Raw genomic sequence first — 25494 nt, 5'->3', positions numbered from 1 at the left:
AGATACATGTCATCCACACTATAACTTTCATGAAGTAATTGCATTCAACTGAATGCTTATTTATGCAGGTTTTAGCATGATTGAGGTAAAGCAAAAGAAATCAAGGTCAACTGAATTCGGACTGAATTCACATTGAATTCAGTTTATGCAAATTAGTGTTAATGACAAAGGATAAAATAATCCAGAACTGAATTCAAATTGAATATGCTAAAAGTGCATTCAGATTTATTTCACTTAATGCATGTTACATTGTGAATAAAATAACAATTCAGTTCATCTGAATTCACATTTAATTCACTTTAGCTTTGCATTATTTACACTATAACTGGCATTAAGTAATCCATGCTCAATTGAATTCATATTTACTTTAAGCATGATTAAGCGTGAATGATGCAAAGCTGAAAAAATAAAATACAACTTAATTCAGATTGAATTCAGTTTATGCAAGTTGTAGTGTAAATGATGCAAACATAAAATAATTCAGTTTGACTTAAGATGATACATTGTAAATGATATATAGCTTTTCTGAATGAGAAAGCCGAATCACTTTGAATTGTTACTAAAACTAAGTTTAACTCTGTTGGACGTTTTAAAAAGGTATTTGTTCTTGTTGTAGAGTTTGTTTGGCCCCGAGTTTGTGAGGATGAGCAGCGAGCCAACTGTGGTTTTAACCGTTCCTTCATCCATAATGGTAAGACAGCTAATCTGCTTTGCTTTATACTGCTTTGTATTTGTGCATATGTATGCATTTATAATTTTTGCATGTGTTTCAACAGAACAAGCGTGGGAAGGTGGAGGAGAGTCAGAGGAAGGTGGGGTTGGTCTTGCTGAATGGGCAGAAGTTGGAGCTGTGTTGCGATGTGAAGGCGGTCTGTAAGGACGTTTTGGACATGGTCGTAGCTCACATTGGACTGGTGGAGCACCATCTATTCAGTCTTGCCTACCTTAAAGGTGCATAAAACATCTCCTTTTAAACTGTGATTAAATGCACATTGGAACCATGTTAAAATACATTGCCTACCTTTCTGCCCCCATTAGTATTTTGTATACCTTTCTGTTTGATACCAAAAACTAAAGTAAAGAATCTTGTGTTGTGATAAATTTAATTTCCTACACAGTTTTGTTGTTGTTGTTGTTTGAGTCTGAATGAAAGCACCATGTTGAATTTATTATATCTCATTGCTCCTTTATTTTAATTTCCTCTTTTGAATGGTATTTAGGAAGAATTTCCTTGAAATGTCAACAGTACGATTTATTGCAGCTTATGTTATGGGTACCTGTTCAGGTAAACAAGAGTTATTTGATTATGAAGTGTGTAAATACGACGAATAAATAACTTGTTGTTCTTTTCCTGACACGCTGCCCCTGTGTGACTAGACTAGCCGTCTAGTTACGGCTCTAATGGAAACGGGTGGTTTGTGTCCACAGATGGTTCATTAAGTCCTCTGACTCATGCCTCCCAAGCCAAAGGCTGCTTTACTTGTTATGCTGCATTGAACCCTTTTAGCATAATCTGTTTGTTTATCTTTCTTTCTGTTTCCTTTTTTTTTTTTAGATGACGAGTTCTTCTTCGTTGAACCTGATGCCAAACTTTCAAAGGTGGCGCCTGACGGATGGAAGGATGACCCGAGGAAAAAGAAAACTGATGTCAATTTTAATCTTTTTCTGCGTATCAAGTTCTTTCAGGATGATATCAGTCTGATACAGTAAGAGCTTAAGGGCCGCCTGACAACATAATCAGAGTCCAAAAATATAGTTTCTTTCTCATGAGTCAGTAGCTTTTTTATGAATTGCAAAATAATGCATTAAATCATTGCAATCTTTACTATCAGAAATGTAGCTAGAAAGCCAAATACTTTTTTTGCGATTTTATTGTTGCAACTCCAGAACTTAATGTGGTAACATGTTCCACCAAAAAGAAAATATAAACCAGTTCACAGTGGGTCTTGATTATGCTGCAGTGACAAAAATATGTTTTTAAGGGAATAGTTTGAAATAGTTAAAAAATATTTGTGGTCGGTACATTCTCCCACCTTTGGCAACTTAATTTTAGACTTTGTTTGCAGTGTTCGATCATGCATGCCCAAACATGTGCTGGTGTTCAGTGTTAGGTTTGATTTACTGTTTTGTGTTTTGTACAAGTGTATTTCATGCTCAAAAAGTGCAGTGATATGAATAAATGTATAGAAGCATATATATATTTATATATTTATGCATGTGTATATATACAAACACTATTGTTCAAACGTTTGGGGTCTGTAAGATTTTTTAAATGTTTTTGATAGAGTGTCTTATTCTCACCAAGGCTACATTTATTTGATCAAAATATAGTAAAACAGTAATATAGTGAAATATTATTACAATTAAAACCATTTACTATTTTAATATATTTTAAAATGTAATTTATTCCTGTGATGGCAAAGCTATTCAGCTATTCTCCAGAAACAGTTTTTATTATCAATGCTGAAACGAGTTTGCTATTTTTCTTAGTGCTACTTAATATTGTTGTGGAAACTGTACATTTTTTCAGCATTCTTTTAATAGAAAGTTAAAAAGAATGGCATTTATTTGAAAAATTGTAACAATGTAACAATTTAAAATTCTTTACTGTCATATTTGATCAATTTAATGTGTCCTTGCTGAATAAAAGTGTTTTATAAAAAAAAAAAAAAATCTTTCTGACTCCATACTTTTGAATGATTATTTATATAATGCATGTATATATGTATATCTATGTATTATTAATTTAACCCAAATTAATTAATTAGCATTGTTTTATATAGACACACGATGACCAAACACCAGTACTACCTGCAGCTGCGGAAGGATATACTAGAGGAACGGGTGCGCTGTGACCTGGAAAATGACATGATCTTGGCATCTCTGGCACTGCAGGCGGAGTTTGGGGACTATCAGACTGAGGTACAAAATTACATCGGAAAAAGAGATGAATATTTTATTTTTTATTTTATTAAGCTCCACTGAAAGTGCATTGTATTCAAAATATGAATTAAGTGTGATTTTTGTGAGAAAAAAAAATATATATATATTATTTTGACCATCTTAGCATCATCTTACATAAGTACATGTTTTCTTTGTGTTCCATCAGCTCCACGGAAGGACATATTTCCGGACGGAACACTACCTCCCTGCTTCGGTTCTGGATAAGATCGATCAGACCACCATTAAAGAAGAGCTACCCAAACTCCACAGCTTGTACTACAACGCTTCGGAGCAGGAGGCCGAGCTTGAGTTCCTCAAGGTCAGGAACTAAATGAAACGCATCAGTTCTGCAGTATGATTCTAGGCAGAGCTTCCCGATTGGCCAAACTTCCGTAATCGACTTGGAAGATTGTGCAGTCTGTTTTCTCTCAGATACTCTTGATTACAGCTTTTTGACTTTGAGAAGTCACAAGACCAAAAGTTGTACTTGGAACTTGGTTTTACACATTCACAGACATTAATTGGTTATTTTTTTGACGAGATAAGTGCTGTCAATTATTGTGAATAAACTGACCTTAAATATTTTGACTCAGTTCAATTTCCTTTCCTAATAGCTGTTGTTGTAGTCTGCATGTGATTAGATCCGTCTCGTCATTTCTCTGTTATGTAAAGGTGTGCCAGAGACTGCCGGAATATGGAGTTCACTTCCATCGTGTGCATCCAGAGAAGAGATCCCTGACTGGCATCATGCTGGGCATTTACTCGAAGGGTGTCCTCATCTTCGAGGTTCTGAATGGAAATCGAACCCCTGTGCTAAGGTTCCCCTGGAGGGATACCAAGAAGATCTCTTTCACGGTAAAGTGTTTAAATGTGCATGTTTACGTTTAGTGGAAATCACACGACCCAGAAAAAAGCCAAAGAAGTTCAGCTTCAGGAATGTCAGTAACACTCCTTATGTCTTTGTGTTTCTGTATGGCAGAAAAAGAAGATTTGCTTGCAGAACACTTCAGATGGGATCAAGCATCTGTTTCAGACAGACAGTCAGAAGACCTGCCAGTATCTGCTGCACCTGTGCTCGGCCCAGTACAAATTCCACCTGCACATGAAAGCCAGACAGAACAACCAAGAACTGCAAGACCTAGGTGAGAAGAAAAAAAAAAAGGAGCAAGCAAAATGGTGATGGAGAAATCAAACATTGATTCTTGTTTTTGATTCAAATTGTATATGTGACCCTGGAGCACAAAACCAGTCTTAAGTCACTGGGGTATATTTGTAGCAATAGCCAAAAATACATTGTATGGGTCAAAATTATTGATTTTTCTTTTATGCCAAAAATCATTAGGATATTAAGTAAAGATCATGTTCCATGAATATATTTTGTAAATGTCCTACTGTAAATATATCAAAACTTAATTTTTGATTAGTAATATGCATTGCTAAGAACTGGACAACTTTAAAGGCGATTTTCTCAATATTTAGATTTTTTTGCATCCTCAGATTCCAGATTTTCAATAATAGTTGTATCTCGACCAAATATTATCCTGTCCTAACAAACCATACATTAATGGAAAGCTTATTTATTCAGCTTTCAGATGATAAAACAGATGATAAATTTTGAAAAATTGACCCTTATGACTGGTTTTGTGGTCCAAGGTCACATATTTGTGGGCAAGAAAGGCAAGAAATTTATGATACTTGATTTCTTTATTTTTATGTGCCACTTCAAGTTTGGGCCAGTAAGATCTTATTAATACTTTTCAAAAACAATGAAATTATGGTATATTTTGAATAAATGCTGTTTTATTAAAACTTTTTATTTGTCAAAGAATCCTGAGAAAAATCAACATTGATAATAATAATTAATGTTTCTTGAGGAGCAAATCAGCATATTAGAATGATTTTGGAGGATCATGTGACTTAAGACTTAAAGTAATGGCTGCTGAAAATTCAGCTTGGCCATCACATGAATAAATTACATTTAACAGTTGTTGTAAATTGTAATAATATTCTGCAAAATTGTTGTTTTACTGTATTTTTGTTCAAATAAATGCAGCCTTGGTTAGCATAAAATACTTCTTTCAAAAACATTAAAAAAGCTTAAACATTAAAAAAACCCAAACTTTTGAGCAGCATTTAATGAATATTTACTTAGAGGAAAATTTAAAAACAGAATGTGATTTGTTTAATATTATAAAATTTTTATTCTATGACGAGAGTACAATTTCAAAGACAGAAGTAAGACCACTTGAGGACTTCTGATGTTTAATTTCTATAATTCAGAACTATTTGCATCAAAGAGAAAACAACTTTTAGTTTCAGGCAGAATATAAGAGTTAAACTCCTAGTTATTAAACAAAATGAGAAAATAGCAAGGAAAAGCTCATTTGAAATAAGAGACCTTGAGAAAATTGGGAAGTGTTCCAAAAGGCCCTTCCTCCTCAGGCTGCTCTTGAAGAATTGGCATTAATTAAACTGCAAGTGTCAGGTTTGAAGGTCAATGCAAGCCATGATGTAGAACTTTCTTGGTTGTGTAAAAGCCACAAATGCCATGTAAGCTGAAACTGTACTTTGCGTTTTCCCTCCAGAGAACTCTCCTCTGAGCAGTCTGCAGTACTCTGACGGGATGGGCGCAGTTAGTCTGTCCCCCAGCACAGACCCCGAACTCTACAAGAGGATGTCCTACTCTGAGATCTCCCTCAGCAAGAGTTTGAGTCGGATCTCTGTTCCACCCGAGCCGCCCTATCAGGGGTTCAGCAGCAGCTCCAACCCCAGGATGAAGAGTCGTTCCCATCATAACCTGGGTCAGCTGCCTGAGTCACCAGAGCACAGGATGGTGCCTTTCAGTAGCCAATCACAGAGCGGCATGCCACGATCACAAGTGCTTGCATCAACACACCAACGTGCAAGCTCCGACACAGACTCCATCGCCGTCGCCAGACAGCAGGAAGGGTAAGAGACACATGCAAACGTATATTTACAAAACAAATTACTGTTGCATTCTTGTCTTATTCACCGGTTGTCTTGTAGTATTTACATTCTCATCTCATCTCTCACCTGGAGTTTGTCTTATATGCAGGGTTTCAGTGGAGCATCAGAAAGCATTAAAAGTCATTAAATGGATTTTGCGAAAATTAAGGCCTTAAATAGCATTAAAAGTCATTAAATAAAATGCCCTTTAAGTAAAAAAAAAATGCCTTGGAAATCAATTTAAGGGGGCAAATATCACAGATATGCTGATTTAAGTAAGTAAGAACTGATGTAGGAGACTGAAAATATTGCTTCAGAATTATATTCACACCACCACCACAAAAAAAATCATTTTTTTCCTTTCCGGGCAAGTCCTGATTTAATACTCAGAGGAGATCCAAACAAAATTGCAATGAATTGAAAAAATTGTTTGGTCACTTTTAATTCCAACTCTGACTCATTATTCTGACTGAGGCACATGCATTACAGTTAAATAAAGTTAAAACTGTGTAATTTCTATAGTACTTGAATTTTTGCATAAGTTCCAGCCTTTAAAAGCTCAGAGTTTCAGAGTTTTTCCTTCACTGCACAGACTGATTGAATTTTGCATTATTGTTGAAGGAGGTCATTTGTATTTGATGGCGGTACAATTTGCACAAACAGAAACTAGGTGAGCAGAAGAGACTTGTTTCAAAAACATTACAAACCTTTGACCGGTAATGTGTGTGTGATGTACAGTATATATATATACTTGTCTTGCTCTGCTGTTTCACAATATTTTGACAGCTGTCTCCCTCTCCTGGTCAAGTGTAGTTTGTCTTGTAAATAATGTCTTTACACCCGTGTCAATCTCCTTATCTTGTATAATTTGTTTTTTAATCTCAAATAGAGAATAACTCATTTTGCCATTCTGCTTGTGTGCCTTTTTTTGTAAATCTTTACACTCATTTTACACTTATTTTACAATGTCTTTACACCCATCTCACAATTTTTTTCGGCTGTAGTTTATGATGTCTTTGTCCCCGTCTCACTCTCCTGATCCATACAGTTTGTCTTATTTCTTTCTACCTGTCTTAATCCTTTTTTTTTTTGCAGTTTTCTTAATGTCTTTACAACTGTCTCACTCTCCTGCTTTATTGTCTTTGCTTTACATTGTTTTTACACTTGTCTCACTCTTCTGCTTAGTTGCAGGTTGTCTTATGAGTTCACACCCGTCTTACTCTCTTGATTAGCATTGTGTGCATTTAAGTGGTTTTATACCCGTCTCACTCTCCTGCTCCTGAGTGATTTTTTTTTACACTCGTCTTGCACTGTAGCCCTTTAAAACACACATGTATCTATTTGTATCTATGTCAATCTCTTGATTTAATTCAGTTTGTCTTATTTCTTTATACCTGTATCAATCTCCTATTTTTTTTTTTACAGTTTTTTTTTTTTATATCTTTACACCTGTCTCACTCCCGTTCTCATTAATTTTTCCTTTACAATGTTTTTACACCCGTCTCACTCTTCTGCTTTGCTGCAGTTCATTTTCTCTTCACACCCATCTTTCTCTCACGATTAGCATTGTGTGCCCTTTAATGCATTTATACCTGTCTCACTCTCCTGTTCTGAGTGATTTTTTCTTTGTTTTGTTTTACAATATCTTTACACCTGTCTCACTCTCTACCACTAACATGGTTTCTCTTGTTTTCAAAACTCGTTCTGCTGTTTTCTCTCATATCTGTGCACTCGTCTCACTCTCCTGCTCTTCTATGCTTTGTTTTACAATATCTTTACACCCGTCGTCATCTCCTGATCAGTTGTAGTTTATCTTTTAAATTATGTCTGTCTCACTCTCCTAATCTTGTACATTTTGTTTTAGAATGTCTAATAGATAATAACTAACCATAAGGTCCTGCAGTGTGTCTTTTTCTGTATCTTTACACCCATTTTACACTCATTTTAAAATGTCTTTACACCTGTCTCACTCTCCTAATCTGCTGTAGTTTGGTTTATGTCTTTAAAAGAGTGGCAAGAGTCTACCGTCTTACATCTTTATACTTGTCTCACTGTCCTTCTCTGTTACTTTTGGTTTTTTATATCTGTCTCACTCTCCCACTCGTCTGCAGTTTGTGTTCTAATGTCTTTACGCCTGTCGCACTCTCCTGTTCTGCATTTCTCTGTTGCTCTGTCAGCCTGGCACTGAGCTGCCTGGGGCCAACAGCATTAATCAGCTCTCATGGGAGACAGACAGTCGCTGTGCATGTGAGAGTGACGGCAGATGTTTGCAAGCATTTTTATATTCCTGTGAAGATAATTGCAATGTTTCAGACTCCATGGTGTGATGCATGCCCACAGGAACAGTGCTCTTGTGAGGGAAGTCTTGATTTAGCAGATTGTAATTGCAGATTGCAGATTCGGTTTCTAAATATGCAGTGTTGCAATATTAGAGTTCCTCACTCCAGCAATATTATGGATTGATCAGAAAATGAAAATAACTGCATTTATTCTGCTCTGCCGCTGGAAGTAATTGCCTCTGCGCTGATTTTCATGATAATTTTCTTCATTCCCTGCATCATCACTGTGTTCAGCGCCACGGTCGATGACAGTCCCCGCTGGAGCCCGGAAATCTTGAAGAAAGAGTCCGACTCTTCCTCCTGTGAGGACACGGGACAGGCGTATGTCGTAGGTGAGGACAACGAGACACGGCCGGCTGTTTCTTTCTTATCTCTACTCGAACCTGCCTGGAAAATGGTTCATCTCACCTCAAAGAACGTGTCTTTCTGCTTTTGAATGTTCTTTTGCCGTCTCTGACTTCCTTGCTTTGTAGTCTCTCTCTTCTGATAGTCTGTCAGGATAGTGGGTGGAATCTGTCTGTGCCTCTCTCTGGAGTCAGCCGCTGTCTGCCTCTTTCGTTTGATCTTTTTAACAGCTCTCTCCCTCTGTTCCCTCACTGATCTTTTCATTTTACCTCTCCATTTCATCCCATCAGCCGCTGTCAGTTCAGAGAGAGCAGCAGCCCAAATCCTCTCAACATCTTCCTCCGCATGTAGAGCGATGCCATAAAGAGATTACAGTCTGAATTTATGTGCCTGTACAGTACATGCATCATTGCATTTCTATATGTCAGAGAATAATACAAGCGTTTATACAATTTAAAACCCACTGTCAGTGTTTGGCTGATGCTGGTTTTCAGTGGTTGTGGTTGATATTATACCGACTGGCTGTATGTCACAGTGATTTTAGCACGCTAAAGAATTGTTTTTGGATTAAATTTACCCTATTTATTTGCTTCATGCATGTTCCTGATTTTATTGTGCACAGCCTTTTGGTGCACATTCTGTAAATCCAAAGAAATATTTTTTCCTTTTCGGGTGACACAAAATTCTTTTTTTTTTTCTTCTTTTTTTTCAATCTCTTCATTTTGGAATGTAACACCATCAGTTCCTAGTGGAAATTAATTTGGAAATACATGATGTAAAATTAAAACACTGTTTTGTGTTATCTTTAACCATGATGAAATCATTATTATTGATTTAAAATGACAATATAAGACATCAGTCTTCAATACTTGGTATAACTGTGAAGGTGTATTGAAAAAAAAAAAAATTGGGTTAAAATGTTTTTGAAAGAAATCTCTTAATGCTCACTAAGGCTCCATTTGTTTGAACAAAAATTCAGTGAAAATATTGTGAAATATTATTTTAATTTAAAATACTGTTTTCTATTTTAATATATTTTAAAGTGTAATTTATTCCTGTGACTCAAAGCTGAATTTTCAGCAGCATGTATCTTTGATGAATATAAAGTTCAAAAGAACAATATTTATTTAAAATGGAAATCTTTTGTAACAATATGAATGACTTGAATGTTAATTTTCAACAGTAAAGATCAATTTAATTTTTCCTTGCTGAATAGAAGAATTCATTTCTTTAAAAAAAAAAAAAAAACTAAATATATTTTACTGACCTGAACTACAAAAAAAAAAAAAATTCAAATTGTTGAATAATATTTACTAATAATATGGACAAATAATATTTAATTATATTTGACTTACCCAATTAGAGTCAAACTATCAATTTTATAAAATATATAAAAGCAAATTAAATTAATTGGCTAAGATTTAGAATGCATTAATATATTAAAAATAAAAATATGTGCAAGAAAATGTGCATTATGCATTAACGTTATTGGTTGATTTTGAAAATGACACAAGGAAGGAATTGTCAGGATCTCAGGATATATTAATTTCCCCTTTTATACATATATTACATTTCTGATGTAGTTGTGTCTGTCTAGTGACTTGATTTGTTTTTTTTCTGATCCCCAGGTGTGAGCATGCACAGCTCTGGAGTGCCCTCTACTCCTGCCTCCTCCATAGGAATCACTGGTACGCTATATAATCATTTAGCTTTGTGTAGCACAGCACAGCTCTATGTACTTTTCTCCTTTTCTTCTGTTTCTTTTCAATAGTCAAATTGAGTAAGTCCTGAAAGTTGGTAGGAAATGTCATGTCCTGGTCTGGCTCTAAAACACAAACATCTGCTAAAATTGCAGTGAACTTTTAGTGAAGCAAAACAGGCCTGTTTTTAATGTCAATAACAGTAGTTTACCTCGCAGTGACACGACCTCCGCTTAATCAGAGCTCAGGAACCCAAAGTCTGACGAGAACTTGCCAAATCCAACATGCCCTGGATTGCTATGTCTTTGGTGTTTTACATGGCATGGAGAACTTCTTTTCAATGGCACTTCTCTCTAGCGCGCACACTCGGCTCAAGTTTCATTGGCGTCTGTCTCTGGCTCAGACTAAGCTGTGCGTTTTTTTGCAGCTCTGAAATACGGCTATGTTGTGGGCTAATCTCCCTCATCCTCGAGAATGAGCTGCTGGCCATGGCTGTTAGTGTAGCACATCAGAGCTGGGCCAAACATAATGCCGTCCCTTAGCACCAAGACACTAGTTATGAAAGATTAGCCCAGTTTATGGAGAGCTGTGCATGTGTTTGATATGTTTAATACCAATACAAACACACAGAGCAAGCGTTAGTCTGCTTTCGCTAGCTCTTCCCTCTAAAAGAGCAGGTCTTCAACTTGTTACAGCACAGATGTATATAATATTTCCTAACTATTCTGTATTTGAACAATTGAAAAAAAGCAAAATTTTTCACATATACATGTTTATTTTGTAAATTATGTATAGTTATTTATTTTTAAATATAATGAGATCTGAATGAGATGACAAAATTTACTGTTTTACTAAATGTATATAAAGCGTTAGATCAGTATATATAAAATTGTAAAATAAAAAGTTAGTAAAGTCAACTAAAATTATAGTTAACTGAAACTAAATTGAAAAGCATTAAACAAAATTTTGATTACTTCAAATTAAATAAACGTTAACTTAAAATATTACTTTTTTTTTTTTTACTTTTTACAGCATCTCATTTTAATTTAACTTGATATACTAAAATAACTAAAATTACAACTGAAATGACAAATGAAATGAATAAAAACTACATAGACATTAGTGATGCGCGGATGAGCTAAAACGTCACCCGAATCCGCAGCTTCAAATAAATTATCCACCCGCCAACCGCCCGCACCTGTATTTTTGTCTGATTTAGATAACCGCACCCGACCCGCACCCGATCATCACATTAGGGTTCGTACGGTCATGAAAAACCTGGAAAAGTCATTGAACAGCAATTTCCAGGTTTATGTAAAAATAAATAAACTCAAAAAGTTTTTGAAAAAATCATGAAAATCTATTTCACAATTCTCTGTATAATAGAATTATGTTTAATCAGATCCTGAATTTCGTTGCGGGATTGCGCATACATCGCATTACTCATTCCCGCAGCTTTCGACTTTAAAATGAGGGAAATTACTGCAAAACCTTTATTCAATATAGCGGTTAGATGAGTAAATAAATCCACACAAACCATCAGATGAAAACAGCATAAGTGATTCAGCTGTACCGGGTCTTCTCTCTTTGACTTTCGCTTCACATCGACGCATCTAGAGCTGCTGCACGCTGCGATAGAAGACTTTAGCTCGCGTTTCGGGACAGTTGACAGAATTGTCAATAGCCTGAAATTTATTGTTGCATCGTCACAAAAATGTATTATTTTCACGTCTTTTTAAGCCATTCGGTACTCGCGCTCTCCAGAGGCGCGTGCGCTCACAGTCACATCCAAAGCGCGTACTGCCAGTACCAAATTGAGAAAGTAGGCTACTGTCGGTTTTGTCTTAAGTTAATGAGTATCAGTATTGGATCCGTGAAATAGGTCTTGTGACAGCAGCCTAATAAAGCTGTGCCGTCTTTTATTAATGTTAATCAAACAACAAAAGACAGAAAAAATCCCTTACTGCTCTTGACTAAATAATGTTTTGTTGAATAACTTTTAATGTTAATTTACAGTTTATTCAATTTCTGTAGCCTATTTAAAACACGTTCATAATTTAGAAAATGTAGTTAATACTTGCATTATTAATGATTTATTTTATCCACCCGCGACCCACCCGCAAATAATCAGAATGCATTTTTTTATTACCCGACCCACCCGATCCGCGGATTATCTGCAGCGCCCGCGGATATAACCGCCATCCGCGCATCACTAATATAGACATATATAGAAAAAACTACTAAAAAACACAATTACTAAAACTTTATCTAAAATAAAAATGAAAACATAAAATGTAAAAATAAAAACTGATTCAAAACAATATAAATCAATAATCAGTTTTTATTAATCAGTTTTATTTAATAGTAGTTAAATAGTAGTAACAGTATTATTATTAGTAGTTTTAGTAGTATTTTTAATTAATTAATGAATTATGTATTTTTAATCTATGTAGATTGGTTAATTTAATGAGTCAGTGAAGACAAGCAAAATTGAGTAAAGCTGCGTTATGGAAATATTAAGTGGGACCCACTTTATATTAAGTGGCCTTAACAACTATGTACTTGCATTTAAATTAATAATTTGGTACAATGCAATTATTGTGTACATACATGTTTTTACATTGTACTTATATTTTAAAAATACCTGCATGTAATTACATCTGTAATTAATTTATGTAATTACATTTATAATTACACAGTTGACCCATCCCTTACACCTTAACCCACCCTTAAACCTACCCATACCAACAAACCTGTCCCTAACCTTACCCGTATCCCACCTCAATAGCAGCAAAAGTGTTTTGCAATACAATATGAACACAATAAGTACACTGTACTTAATTTTTGATGTAAGTACATAGTAGTTAAGGCCACTTAATATAAAGTGGGGCCATTAAGTGTAATATAAAATTATAGATGTGTGTGTGTGTGTGTGTGTGTGTGTATATATGTATGTATGTATGTGTGTGTGTGTATAAACATACCATATGACCCCTTTAAAATGAAATGAAAGATCACTGTGGTCTGTAGAGATATATTGTTTTTTTTTCCTTTCTTTTTTTTATCCTTTTTTTTTTTCAATTTTCAAATGTAAATCTGTGAACAAGACTTAAATTTTTTAATTGTGTTCTTTGGATTAACCTTAATAACACTGGGTGTTAGTTATCAAAGTGTGTTTATGTATGAATGAACACGCTCTGTTTTAAAACCCAGACCTCTTCCCCTCTGGTATATCCCACCCACAGACTCCCTGAAGAAGAAAGTAAATGCCTTACCCTCCCCAGAGCGAGAGATACAGACCGTAAATCTGAAGAAAGACGTCAAGTATGGGCTGGGTGAGTAACAAGACCCTCTGCTGCCAAAACGGGTTCACATGTCCAGTCACAGAAATGCTGTTAAACGGCCGGATTATCAGAACACACATCTCTCTTTCTCACACACACACACACACACACACACACACACACACACGACTGTGAGAGGAATAAAGCGTAGTGTGATAGAGTGCAGAGGTCTGGCAGAATGTGCTGTTTTACGTCCACCTCAGATGGTGACTGAAATATCTTATCAGGATTCAGCCTGAATAAGAGGTTGGCGATCATTAATAGAAGTACATTTAGTATATGCACAAATGACAGTTTAAGTAAGACATCTTTGACTCTTTGTCCTTTTGTAGTGACACAGCAGAATGAAGTGTGTGGTTTGTGTTGCGCTCAGGCTTTCAGGTCGTAGGCGGAGAGAATTCTGGCCGTCAGGACCTCGGCACCAGCATCAGCTCCATCACATCAGGTGGACCAGCAGATATCAACAGCTGTCTGAAACCAGGTATGAAACTGGAGAGGAGTGGTGCTTTCACCCTTGATTCTTTATTTATATGTAATTCTTTGAATTTTATGGTTGGAAGCATCATCCGTTTTAGTGGAGAAGTTCACAAAACTATTATTACTAGCTATTGTTTGTAATACTTTAAAATACTGTGCAATAACTTTTAAATTATTTTAGAATACTTTTAGAAAATGTAAGGATTGCTTTCCCATAATCCCATAATTCTGGAATTGTTTTACGGGAATAAAACAATTCCAGAATTATGGGATTATGGGAAAGCAAACCTTACATTTTCTAAAAGTATTCTTTTAAGGATCATTATATCCTTAAATCCAAAAGATTTTGGAACACTTTAAAACGGTTCCAGAAATCTTTGAATGATTACATATCACTGTGTATTTTAGTAAATTGAGATACTATTATATTTTTGATTCATATTTTGAATTACTTTTATCTTGATATTTTCTGTTTTCATTTTAATTTGAAAGTTTTACTTTTTTCTTGTTTTTGATTTTTTTTTTTTTTATGTCAATACAGGTTTCATTAATGTGTATTTCAGCTTTACTTATTTTAGTTTTAGTTTTAGTTGACTATAATAACTCAATTCCCGAACGCTTTAAAGATTTTGGATTGTTCAGTGTAAGGTTGTTAACTCCACATTTTTGCATTTCCTGAAGGTGACAGGCTGTTGAGCGTGAATGATGTCAGTCTGGAGAGCCTGTCACATGACACTGTGGTGGAGATTCTGCAGAAAGCCCCTGATGATGTCACACTGGTGGTCTCTCAACCTAAAGAGAGACTGTTTCCAGGTAATGGAAATGATATTTTTGCAACTATATGCACGATGCAGTAAGATTCCACCAGGATATTGCTGAGAATAGGCTTTTCTGGAGAAATTGTGTTATTTAGATGACAATACCATAAACGAGCCTCTTTTTGCCTCTCTTAGACTCTCCTTCAGGAATCCATCACTATAAATCAGCCTCACAAAATCAGGAAGTAGAGGTCGACTCTTCCTCTGAAGATCATACACACTCCCCCAGCCCTCCTCCTGTCTCCAGCAAGACATCTCCACCTCAGTCGGTTCGACAGGGGAGCATCAGTTCGCAGGACTCCAGGACCGAGAGTGCCAGCCTCCTGCAAACGAATCTCAATGGATTCCATCGCAACATTCCCACTGAGGGTCCCGCACCCGTGCAGTCGCTCGCCGCTGACAGCAAACCCTCTGTTGAAGCTACACCACCAGCTTTGCCCCCTAAAACCAGAAAATCCAAAGTGCCGGACGTTCCTAAAGAGCTGGAATACTCAGACAGAGGGGATTCGGACATGGATGAAGATACATACTCAAGTAGCCAAGAGAAACAAAAGACTAAAAAGGTAGAATCAGTCTCTGTAGTGATTTAAATGAACTTTGACTCTCGCCTCAAGGTTTTGAGTTTCTAGTCCGCATCTGTTTGAAATGAACTTTGAGATGTGTGCTTTTTAAGATGCTTAAACTTCACAGAAATTATTAAATTGCTTTTTTTTTTGGAATAAATAGGACAGTTCTCCCTTGCTCATTGCATCCCTCCTTGGAGTTCCCTACATGCGATCAGATGCAGAACATTATTCAGGATTTTCAAACATATTTCATATTTACACTGTGTCCTAACCAGGTGCGATCAGACAGCTTTTTAACAATGAACTCAACATGTTTAGTGGCACTTGCCAAGGAAAACATCCTTAAAACTATTAGTCATTCTAGGATTAGGGATGTCAAATTCCTCCACCATTTGGGTTACAGACATTCTTTTCTAAGCAATTTCAGTATCCCATAGACTTGCATTGAATGAGGTACTTAAGCCAAGTTTGGGGTCAGTAAGATTTTTTAAAATGTTTATGAAATGCTCACCAAGGCTGCATTTATTTGAACAAAAATACAGTAAAAAACAGTTATATTGTGAAATAATATTGCCATTTAAAATAACTGTTTTCTGTTTTAATATATTTTGAGATGTAATTTATTTCTGTGATGCAAAGCTGAATTTTCAGCATCATTACATCAGCCTTCAGTCTCACATGATTCATCAGAAATTATTCTAATATGCTGATTTGCGGCTCAAGAAACATTTCTTATTGTTATCAGTGTTGAAAACAGTTGTTCTGCTTAATATTCTTGTGGAAACCCAGATACGTTTTTTTCAGGATTCTTTGATAAATAGAAAGTTCAAAACAACGACATTTATTTGAAATAGAAATTTTTTAAATACATCTTTTTTGAACATAAATACCTTCATTTTTGAAACGTTTTATGCACCCTTGCAGAACAAAACTATTAAATTCATTAAATAAAAAATAATCGTACTGACCCCAAACTCCATAGAAACCACATGAGACCACTGAAAAATGGACCAATGGAAATTCAGTATGGGCAGTGCTAAACATCACAGCTAAGTGACTGAGAAAATCTTTTGTATTTCATTGCCATAAAATCTGTGTACTGTAGTTCAAAAACTTGTCGCTCCGGGTTAGTACATCACATATAGAATTTCATATTTATCAGTTCCACATTTCTTAGACCTTCCCTTTAAAAGCTAATATCACACTTTAGGTTCAATACATACACTTCAGAATCACACAAATGTCAAATATTAATGAAAACATTCTAACTGCTTGCGACCGTCCCTCGCTCCCTTTCTGACCAATTGCATTTCTGAATGTAAATGCAATGCAGTTTTGCATGTCAACACAATTAACCTCTGACCCCTTGACCCTTGCATGTGTACGGCTGTGCACGGCCTTGTATTTACCCAGCTCTTCTCTATTTACAGGGCGTTTCTCCCAACATCGTCACGGAGACTTTAAATGCTAGTAGCCCAGAAGTCAATAGCCTCCAGCCTGGAGATCTATTTGACGTTGAGCTGTCCAAAATAGACAGCAGTCTGGGCATTAGTGTCACGGTACTGTTCGGAAAGGTTTCCGCTCTCTCTTTTTTTTCTCCTTTGTTTCCCTTTGACTTACTTTTTGTGTGTGTGTGTGTGGTTGTTTTTGTACCCTTAGCCCTCGCTCCTTTCTGAAGCTCCTCGCTTGGCTTCAGTTTTGGGAAAGTAAATTTGGCTCTTTGCATGCAGATTTTTACAGGCATTTGAATTGGCTCCTTCACTAACGGTAAAGCTGAAACACAGTAGGTACAGCAAAGTGCCGAAACACGCACGGCCAAGACAACATGCCACATTTACAGTTTTATTGTGTTCATAACAGAAGCACCAATGCCTGCATGGATTTGCATTCGCTTGTCTGCGGTTTGATTTTACAGTGATCTTTTCTGAGATTCACGAGCATGTGGTGTTATGTAGACCTTGTGACTTTATGATTTACATTTTTTATTTTTTTTTGAAAATTCAGTTTTTCAAAATACTGCAATGAAATTGCATTAATCATCAACTCAAGAAATCAAGTGGTTTGCTTTGATTATGCTTCACTCATAATCTACAAAATATAAAATGAGAATGTCCAGTTGATTTCTTAATACATGCATAGATCCAGAACACAGATCATAGGCATTTTTTCCCCATGATGCTTTTCTTTTTGGGTATAGTAACATGTTTGTCTGTCTCAGGGTGGATCAAACACAACAGTGAGGCATGGAGGGATATACATCAAAGGTGTCATTCCTAAAGGAGCAGCTGAGCTGGATGGGAGGATAAAGAAAGGTAAAAATTAATTATTTAAACGTACAGTTTTAAGTATACATCATTGTAGTACTTATTTTACTGAATGTAATTAAATTATATTATTATATGTATTATATAACTATATTCAATTATATACATTTTAAATAGATTTTATTTTTTTTAAATTCATAAAATTAATTTTTAAAAAGAATCATTGTGTCCAGACATTTAAGATTTTACAGAAATAATGCCGTAATGCAAAATAATAAAATAAATAAATAAATACAAATAAAAAATAAATAAATAATAAAATAAATAAATATCTTTGAGTTAGAAAATGGGCTACATTTTCTTTTTAATAATGAAATATAATATTAATTTTAATATTCATTCAAAAAAAGATTAATTTTCTGTTTTATAGAAGTTTTATAATTTTAGGCTTTTGACTGCTTTCAGTGTAAAAAGCCAATGGAAATTCAGTATGCAAGAATATTCAAGAAAAAAAGGCAATTCAAAATTCATTATGCAAATATTACAAAGACATCATCAATATAAAATAGTATAATGTTAGATCATTTAGAAAAAAAAAAATGTAATATTAATTTCCTGCGATCCTACGTAGAACAAGCAGTTTGGAAAAAATGGATAGATTATAATAATGTAATGTAATATAATATATATATAAAAAATAATAATAATGCAACATTAAGTTCCCACAACCCTACCTAGGACAAGCAGTTCGGACACTGTATTATATAAATTAAATAATATAATATTTTTCGTATTTAGACAATCTGTATTTTTTATCACATTCCCAATTCCAAAATTGCAATTACATAAGCCTGTGTGTTGATTTTGTGTGGTACAGGAGATCGTGTGGTGGCTGTGAACGGGAAGAGCCTTGAAGGAGCGTCTCACAAACAGGCAGTAGAGATGTTGAGAGATACTGGCCAGGTGAGAATTCTGGGTGTAAGGCTGCATTGCGCCGTCTAGAGGACTGCGCTTCTCTGAAAGTTTAACTATGTTTTTTGTTTTTTTATAAATTCCCACTGTCTAGATGGTGCATCTATTGATGGAGAAAGGTCAGCCCCCAAAAGACAGCATTCATGCCCCTCTGACTCCGCAAGGCACTTCTGAACCTCAGAACGCAGCCGTGGAGGAACCGCCGCCACCACCACCACCACCAAAGAAAGCAGAATACAACTTCATTACACCAGGTATGAGGTGGAATCGACACACTTGTTGACGAACATATTAAAATGTGCCAGAGGTTAAACCTGAACCTCAGAACGCAGCCGTGGAGGAACCGCCGCCACCACCACCACCAAAGAAAGCAGAATACAACTTCATTACACCAGGTATGAGGTGGAATCGACACACTTGTTGACGAATATATTAAAATGTGCCAGAGGTTAAACATGTGGGCTGGTTTTTGAACTTTGGTTAAATCGGTGTCCTCTTTCTTGTTTACCCCCTCCAGATAACACATTTGATGTGGGTTTGCTGAAGAACATGTCCGGTCTGGGCTTCAGTTTCAGCCGTGAGGAGAACATTCCCGGAGAGCCTGTGGGCTCCAGCATGGTCCGGGTCAAGAAGCTGTTTCCAGGGCAACCAGCAGCTGAAAGTGGCTGCATCGAAGTGGGTGACGTCATTCTGCGTGTCAATCAGACGTCACTCAAAGGACTGTCACAACATGTGCGTTAACCCTTTACTTCAGTCTGTGAGGAATGCTAAAAATCCAAACATAGAATAGCGTTATTAAAACATGTCTTTTCTTCTTTGGTGTTTGTCAGGAGGTGATCTCTGCTCTGAGGGGCACAGGACAGGAGGTGACCCTTCACTTGTGTCGACCTGCACCAGGGGTCTTACCTGAGATGGACCCTGCCATTAAAGTAAGACTTTTAGTTTTCATCTCGCTCATCTTAATTCAGGTCCATGCATCACATTCATTTATCTAAAGGAATATTCTGCTTGGTTTTCACTCAAGAAAATCAGGAAAAGACAATGCAAATTACAGCTACACATATTCCATGATAAAGGTAGTGCCACCACAAAAGACAGATTAATTTTTATTGAGTCTTATTTTGAGTCTTATTTTATTTTTGGTCTTTATTTTTATATATATTTTTAATTTTATTTTTATTTTAATGAGTGTTTTGTTTTATTTATTGCTATCTCAGTAGCTCTACAGTGATCCACCTCAATTTTTACACTAACAGCCTACCTGTTTTGAGATATTGTACATCTTTAAAATAAAATCTAAAATTGACCCTCCCCAGACTCCCGTACCCTCTCCACGAAAAGAACCCCGTCCCAAGCCCCAGCCTGATCCCAAGACGAGCTCCCCGCCTCAGACGGAGTGCCCTCGGGCGGTGGGTGCTGTGGAAGAGGCTCTGGAGAGGCTGATGCTGAAGTCGCCCAGTCGCAGAGACAGTTACAGCGACAGCACAGACAACGACGAGCTGGAGGAGGCCTTCAGCCCCACCAACCTGGAGCAGGCCAGTCAAGCCTGGGACCGGAGTGTCTACCAGACCCCCATGGGAAGACTCCCAGACGAGGCCAATATGGATGACACTGTACGATCAGCTTATTACTCACCCAGACAGTCCATGTCTAGACCGGATGTCAGCAGAAGGTCAGAAATGTATTCTTAAAGCATAAGACTAAAATTTTTTGTGTTAATATATGTGCTTGCATGTAAGAGCCTCTAATAACTTGGCTTTGTCTGTCTAAACAAGTCTTTTAGAAGTAAACACTGTTCTTGCATAAGCAAACTTGGTTGTTTAATATAATTGGGCCCAGGAGTTCAGGTGTGACGGAACTAATTCTCTCCTGTGGGAGTGTCATGTGACTCTGTCATAAAACATGACAACCAGCAGCAGTGACGCACTTGTTTGCACTGCTGAATGCAGTGTGATAGAGCAGTGGTTCCCAACCCTGGTCCTGGAGGCACCCCAACACTGCACATTTTGCATGTCTCCTTAATCAAACACACCTGATTGGCCCCAGGCTGTCCTTGCAAAGTTGGAACTGCCCCACTTTATAGAACAGCCTTTGAGCACAGACCTTCCATAAAATGCGTCACACAGCGTCACACACGACGGGCTTGAGTGAGCGGAGGCCGGCGCCCTTGAGAACGGCGCGGCCGGCGGATTCGACGAAGGAACAGGCTTGCGGCAACACCAAGAGCTTGTAACACTCCAAAGAGAAAGGAAAATTTTAAATCGCATCATATGACCCCTTTAATTAAGTTGTAGTTCTTTTACATCAAGTTTAACTAAATGAAAAAAGATAAATGTTTATAAAAATAAAATATTTAAATTTAACATTTATTTCTTTAAATTAAGTTTTTTTATATTTTATTTAAATTAATGTTTAGTTTTAGTTAACTATAATAACCCTGGCAGGTAGTATTGATGGGAGGGACCTTCTGATTTTAGAGAGTATTACATTGGACAAACATTTCCATACTCCCCTGGAAACAAGGGTCTTTTACTTTTAGTCCATTTTCTGGTTGATATGTCTGCTAAAGGGTTAATTTAGTAAATTCTCGTTTTATCACTACACTACCATATACAACCAACACACAGACTAAAAGCTGGTTTTAAAGTTTTTATTTTACACATTGTAATTCATCTTCATTCTTCTTCCTCTGTTAATAGGTCAATAACACAGATGTGTCTGGCATGAATCACACCGAGGTGGTCAACCTGGTGCGTGCCGCCCCCAAAGTCGTGGACATCGTGGTCGGCCGCATTCTAGAACCTCCCAAACCCCCAATAGAGGCCCACCTCCTTCCTGACATCATATTTCAGTGCCACGACGAGTCCCTAGGTAATGGAAACATCAACATATATGGTAACCGATCCTCTTTACCACTCAGTAAAGTTCTCAGAAATACCCAGAATGCTGCTGGATAAGTGTATATGCAGCAGATAAGTGTAACTGCTGCATTCGACCAGTTTGTGTGGCACTTTAGTGTTATCTGACCGTCAGAGGTCAACGGGGCTTTACTGGGTCACACAAAAACACAGATATCCATCAGAATAAACAAAGCCCACCTGCGTTTCACTGGAAAAATTAGCTCATGGGGATAGACAACAAGCCAGATAAGGGTGTCAGGTTTCAGCTTGCTGACAAAAAAGCAAAAGAAAGAAAAAAAGAAGGTGGTGTTAGGGTTAGCGCAGCTAAGTTTGTTTTCTGGGCGTCTCTTGCAGGTCTTGTTCTCGATGGAGGAAGTGACAGTGGGTTGGGCGTGCTGTACATAAAGGACATCATCCCAGGATCCGTAGCCTCTGCGGAAGGCAGTTTGAGGCACTTGGATATCATACATTATATCAACGGCGCTCCGACGCAGGATCTGACCTTGAGCGAGAGCCGCAGACTCCTGCAGCTGTCACTGAGGAATCTGAGTCTCAAAGCCACCAGGTGAGTTACTCGCATGATACGACTCGCTTCAAGTTCATCCAAATTACTTTCAGGTGTTGGAAAGATACTTTTGATGGACCTTTGTTGTCAGTTGTTGTATGAAATGTGTAATACTTCTGGACAGATGCCATTACCTATCTATATTTCCATAGGGATGGGAAGCCTGTTTTTCCGGGTGAAGAGCAGATTTCATTACTAAACAATAACATCAGTCCTAAAGTCTCGCAGAGTATGAACGGTAAGTGTAATGGGAATAAACTAGCAGTAACTGCACACTTTTGTCAGAATTGAATCACTGTTTTATAGTTTGGGGTCAGTATGATTTATTTATTTTTCTTCTTTTTTTAGTCTTTATGCTCACCAAGGCTGCATTTATTTGATTAAAATACAGTAAAACAAGTCATATTGTCAAACTGTGTTCTATTTGAACATATTTGAAAATGTAATTAATTATTGTCATGCAAAACTGGATTTACTCCATTTATCCAGTCTTCAGTATCACATCATTTTCACATGATCCAGTCTTCAGACACATGCTGATTTGAGAAATTCTTTAGAAACATTTTTATTATTATTATCAATGTTGAAAACAGTTGTGCTGCTTAATATTTTTATGAAAACTCTGAATTTTTTTTTTTTGAGTAGAAAAGAACATCATTTATTTAACAGAAAACATTATAAATGTCTTTACTGTCAATTTTAATCAATTTAATGCATCATTGCTAAATAAACGTATTAATTTCTTTAAAAAAAAAAAATAATAAATTATAAATGTAAAGTTTGTAAAGTTCCCTTTGACTTACACTGATGCAATTCTGGTATAATGTAACCGTCAGTGAAGATGTCATCATAATATTTGCATACTGAATTCAAATTTGCCTCCTTTCTTGCATGTATTACTTATTTGTATACTGAGTTCTCATTGGTCATTTACACAGAAACAAGCAGAAGCAAAAACCTAAAACTAAACCTTCAGGAAATGCTAACCTAGTTCTATTGTAAAATGTTTGTCTCTTATATGACTTTAAGCTAACGTCACCTCTTAACTATGGTAAAATCACTGTAACACATGATCCAGTGTGGCTTATAGCTTTACTTTTCTTGTGATTTGATGGCATTCTGATGCTTGAGTTAGTAGTGCTGTAACTCTTCTGCTTGTAAGCGGAGTAATATACACAGTGGCCTCATTTCTCTCTTTGTATCATAGGTTATCTCCATAGCAACGATCGTAACGAATTCGAGGCCCTATCCGGTATCTGTCCCGCTGAGGTAAGGATCTGTAGAACTTCTGGTAAACTATTAGCTAATATTGATCGGTGCTGCTCTGGCTAAATGTTTTATCACTAAAATACACCGACTTCAGAAACAGAAACTATTGATATTCTAGTATGGGTGCTGCTATTTTGTGGCGTGTGAGTCGGGACACAAACGGCCTGAAATTGAAACTGAGGCAGGTCACACAGACAGGTCAGATTTCTGCAGTCTGTGAGCTACAAGAGGAACTGGTGAGAGGAATTTGAGTCGATTTTTAGGAAACACCGCAGCGAACGGCAAACATTGAGGCTTCTTCCGTCTTTGAACTCACTGGAATTGTTAATGTGATTTCATTGTCAACTTATCACCAATTTTTTCCTCATCTCATTCATTTTGAATTCTTTATTTAACCCTTTTCTGGTCTAATGTGTTTACAGGAGCAGATTGTGAAGCTGCAGTTGGAGAAGCCGCCCGCAGGAGGCCTGGGCTTTTCTGTGATTGGTGGAGAGAGGGGTATTTTCGTGAAATCCATCACCCCTGGAGGCACTGCAGACACTGCAGGCACATTGCAAGTTGGCGATCGTTTACTGAAGGTACGGAACCAACGTTTTTGATAAAATGCAGTACATTGTTTTTAAGTTCTGAAAGCTAATTCTGTGGTTGCGTTTATGTACAGGTCAATGAGGATCTGATGATCGGCGTGTCTCACTCTAAAGCCGTCACCACCATTCGTAAAGCTAAAGGCTTGGTGCACCTCATCGTCTCCCGTCCAGCTGACCAAATGCCCAACACGTACCTGGGCTTTCTGCCTCTCAAATCCAGCGGTGTAAATGGCAACAACGGTACGGCCTGCAAGTCAACGATCTCAAATATAAAAATAAAAATAAATAAAATACTTTTTTTTTTTAAATATATATATTTTTTGTAGATGTATATGTTTAGTAGAAATATTTTTTTTATATATCTGCTAAATATATGTATCTTTAAAATAAATATTTAAGAAAAATTCTTTAGGGTTCTTTCTTTAATTTATACATGTATTCAAAATGTTTACTTTTTTATTTTTATTGCATAAAAAAAGAGCAGTAATTTAGTCTTACAAAAATCTGTTTCAGATGTGAGTGAGGACAGCGGTGTGAAGACAAAAATCCAGACGCCATCAGAGCAAAGCAAGACCAACAACCCACCTCCCCTCCCTCCGACAGGTACAGAAAAGATCACATGATCAGTCTGATTTTAGTGTCATTGAGATGCTACTATAGATTTTATTCAAATGTTTAATTAGTTTAGTTCAATTTTATTAAACATTAATCATTTTATTATAACATTTAATTGTAATATTTTATGATGTATTACTTTTTAATATAATACATTTATTAAATATTAATAACATATTATCAAAACAATAAAATAAAATATTAAATTATATGTATATATTTTCAATTTTAATTTTAGTAATTAGTTTTAGCAATTTTGTTTTCATTTTTATTATTTTATTTAATATTTCTATATTTTTATTAAGTTAATTAAATATTTGTAGTATTTGTTTTATCAAGCATATTTTAGTAATTTCACTTAATGTTTATTTTATTTCAAGCAAAGTTCAAGTTATTTATAAAATAAAATATTAAATTATATGTATATATTTTCAATTTTAGTAATTAGTTTTAGCAATTTTGTTTTCATTTTTATAATTTTTTTGTAATTTCTATATTTTTATTAAGTTAATTAAATATTTTCAGTATTTGTTTCATCAAGCATATTTTAGTAATTTCACTTAATGTTTATTTTATTTCAAGCAAAGTTCAAGTTATTTATAAAATAAAATATTAAATTATATGTATATATTTTCCATTTTCATTTTCATTTTAGTAATTAGTTTTAGCAATTTTGTTTTCATTTTTATTAGTTTTTTTATATTTCTATATTTTTATTAAGTTAATTAAATATTTTCAGTATTTGTTTTATCAAGCATATTTTAGTAATTTCACTTAATGTTTATTTTATTTCAAGAAAAGTTCGAGTTATTTCATGAAAATG

General features: G+C 35.9%; 1 protein-coding gene across 1 annotated transcript in view; it reads left to right on the top strand.

Moving 5' to 3' along the window:
* Positions 1 to 25494, top strand: part of LOC107740220 (tyrosine-protein phosphatase non-receptor type 13-like) — a 74918-nt gene that overhangs the window by 44372 nt on the left and 5052 nt on the right. The window contains exons 11-39 of the mRNA XM_016552567.1: positions 617 to 691; positions 777 to 951; positions 1556 to 1706; positions 2784 to 2922; positions 3110 to 3262; positions 3616 to 3798; positions 3923 to 4085; positions 5529 to 5892; positions 8484 to 8581; positions 10223 to 10282; positions 13540 to 13629; positions 14012 to 14119; positions 14797 to 14928; positions 15069 to 15496; positions 16930 to 17058; positions 17718 to 17811; positions 18641 to 18726; positions 18830 to 18989; positions 19253 to 19467; positions 19566 to 19664; positions 20052 to 20407; positions 21305 to 21314; positions 21435 to 21606; positions 21990 to 22200; positions 22353 to 22438; positions 23408 to 23469; positions 23892 to 24047; positions 24131 to 24296; positions 24570 to 24659. Coding sequence (XP_016408053.1) covers positions 617 to 691; positions 777 to 951; positions 1556 to 1706; positions 2784 to 2922; positions 3110 to 3262; positions 3616 to 3798; positions 3923 to 4085; positions 5529 to 5892; positions 8484 to 8581; positions 10223 to 10282; positions 13540 to 13629; positions 14012 to 14119; positions 14797 to 14928; positions 15069 to 15496; positions 16930 to 17058; positions 17718 to 17811; positions 18641 to 18726; positions 18830 to 18989; positions 19253 to 19467; positions 19566 to 19664; positions 20052 to 20407; positions 21305 to 21314; positions 21435 to 21606; positions 21990 to 22200; positions 22353 to 22438; positions 23408 to 23469; positions 23892 to 24047; positions 24131 to 24296; positions 24570 to 24659 — 4411 coding nt within the window. The remainder of the gene's footprint in view (positions 1 to 616; positions 692 to 776; positions 952 to 1555; positions 1707 to 2783; positions 2923 to 3109; positions 3263 to 3615; positions 3799 to 3922; positions 4086 to 5528; positions 5893 to 8483; positions 8582 to 10222; positions 10283 to 13539; positions 13630 to 14011; positions 14120 to 14796; positions 14929 to 15068; positions 15497 to 16929; positions 17059 to 17717; positions 17812 to 18640; positions 18727 to 18829; positions 18990 to 19252; positions 19468 to 19565; positions 19665 to 20051; positions 20408 to 21304; positions 21315 to 21434; positions 21607 to 21989; positions 22201 to 22352; positions 22439 to 23407; positions 23470 to 23891; positions 24048 to 24130; positions 24297 to 24569; positions 24660 to 25494) is intronic.

This window comes from Sinocyclocheilus rhinocerous, unplaced genomic scaffold (genome assembly GCF_001515625.1).
Source record: "Sinocyclocheilus rhinocerous isolate Xijiao unplaced genomic scaffold, SAMN03320098_v1.1 scaffold405, whole genome shotgun sequence".
NCBI lineage: Eukaryota > Metazoa > Chordata > Actinopteri > Cypriniformes > Cyprinidae > Sinocyclocheilus > Sinocyclocheilus rhinocerous.
This window is presented reverse-complemented; position numbering and strand designations above follow the sequence as displayed.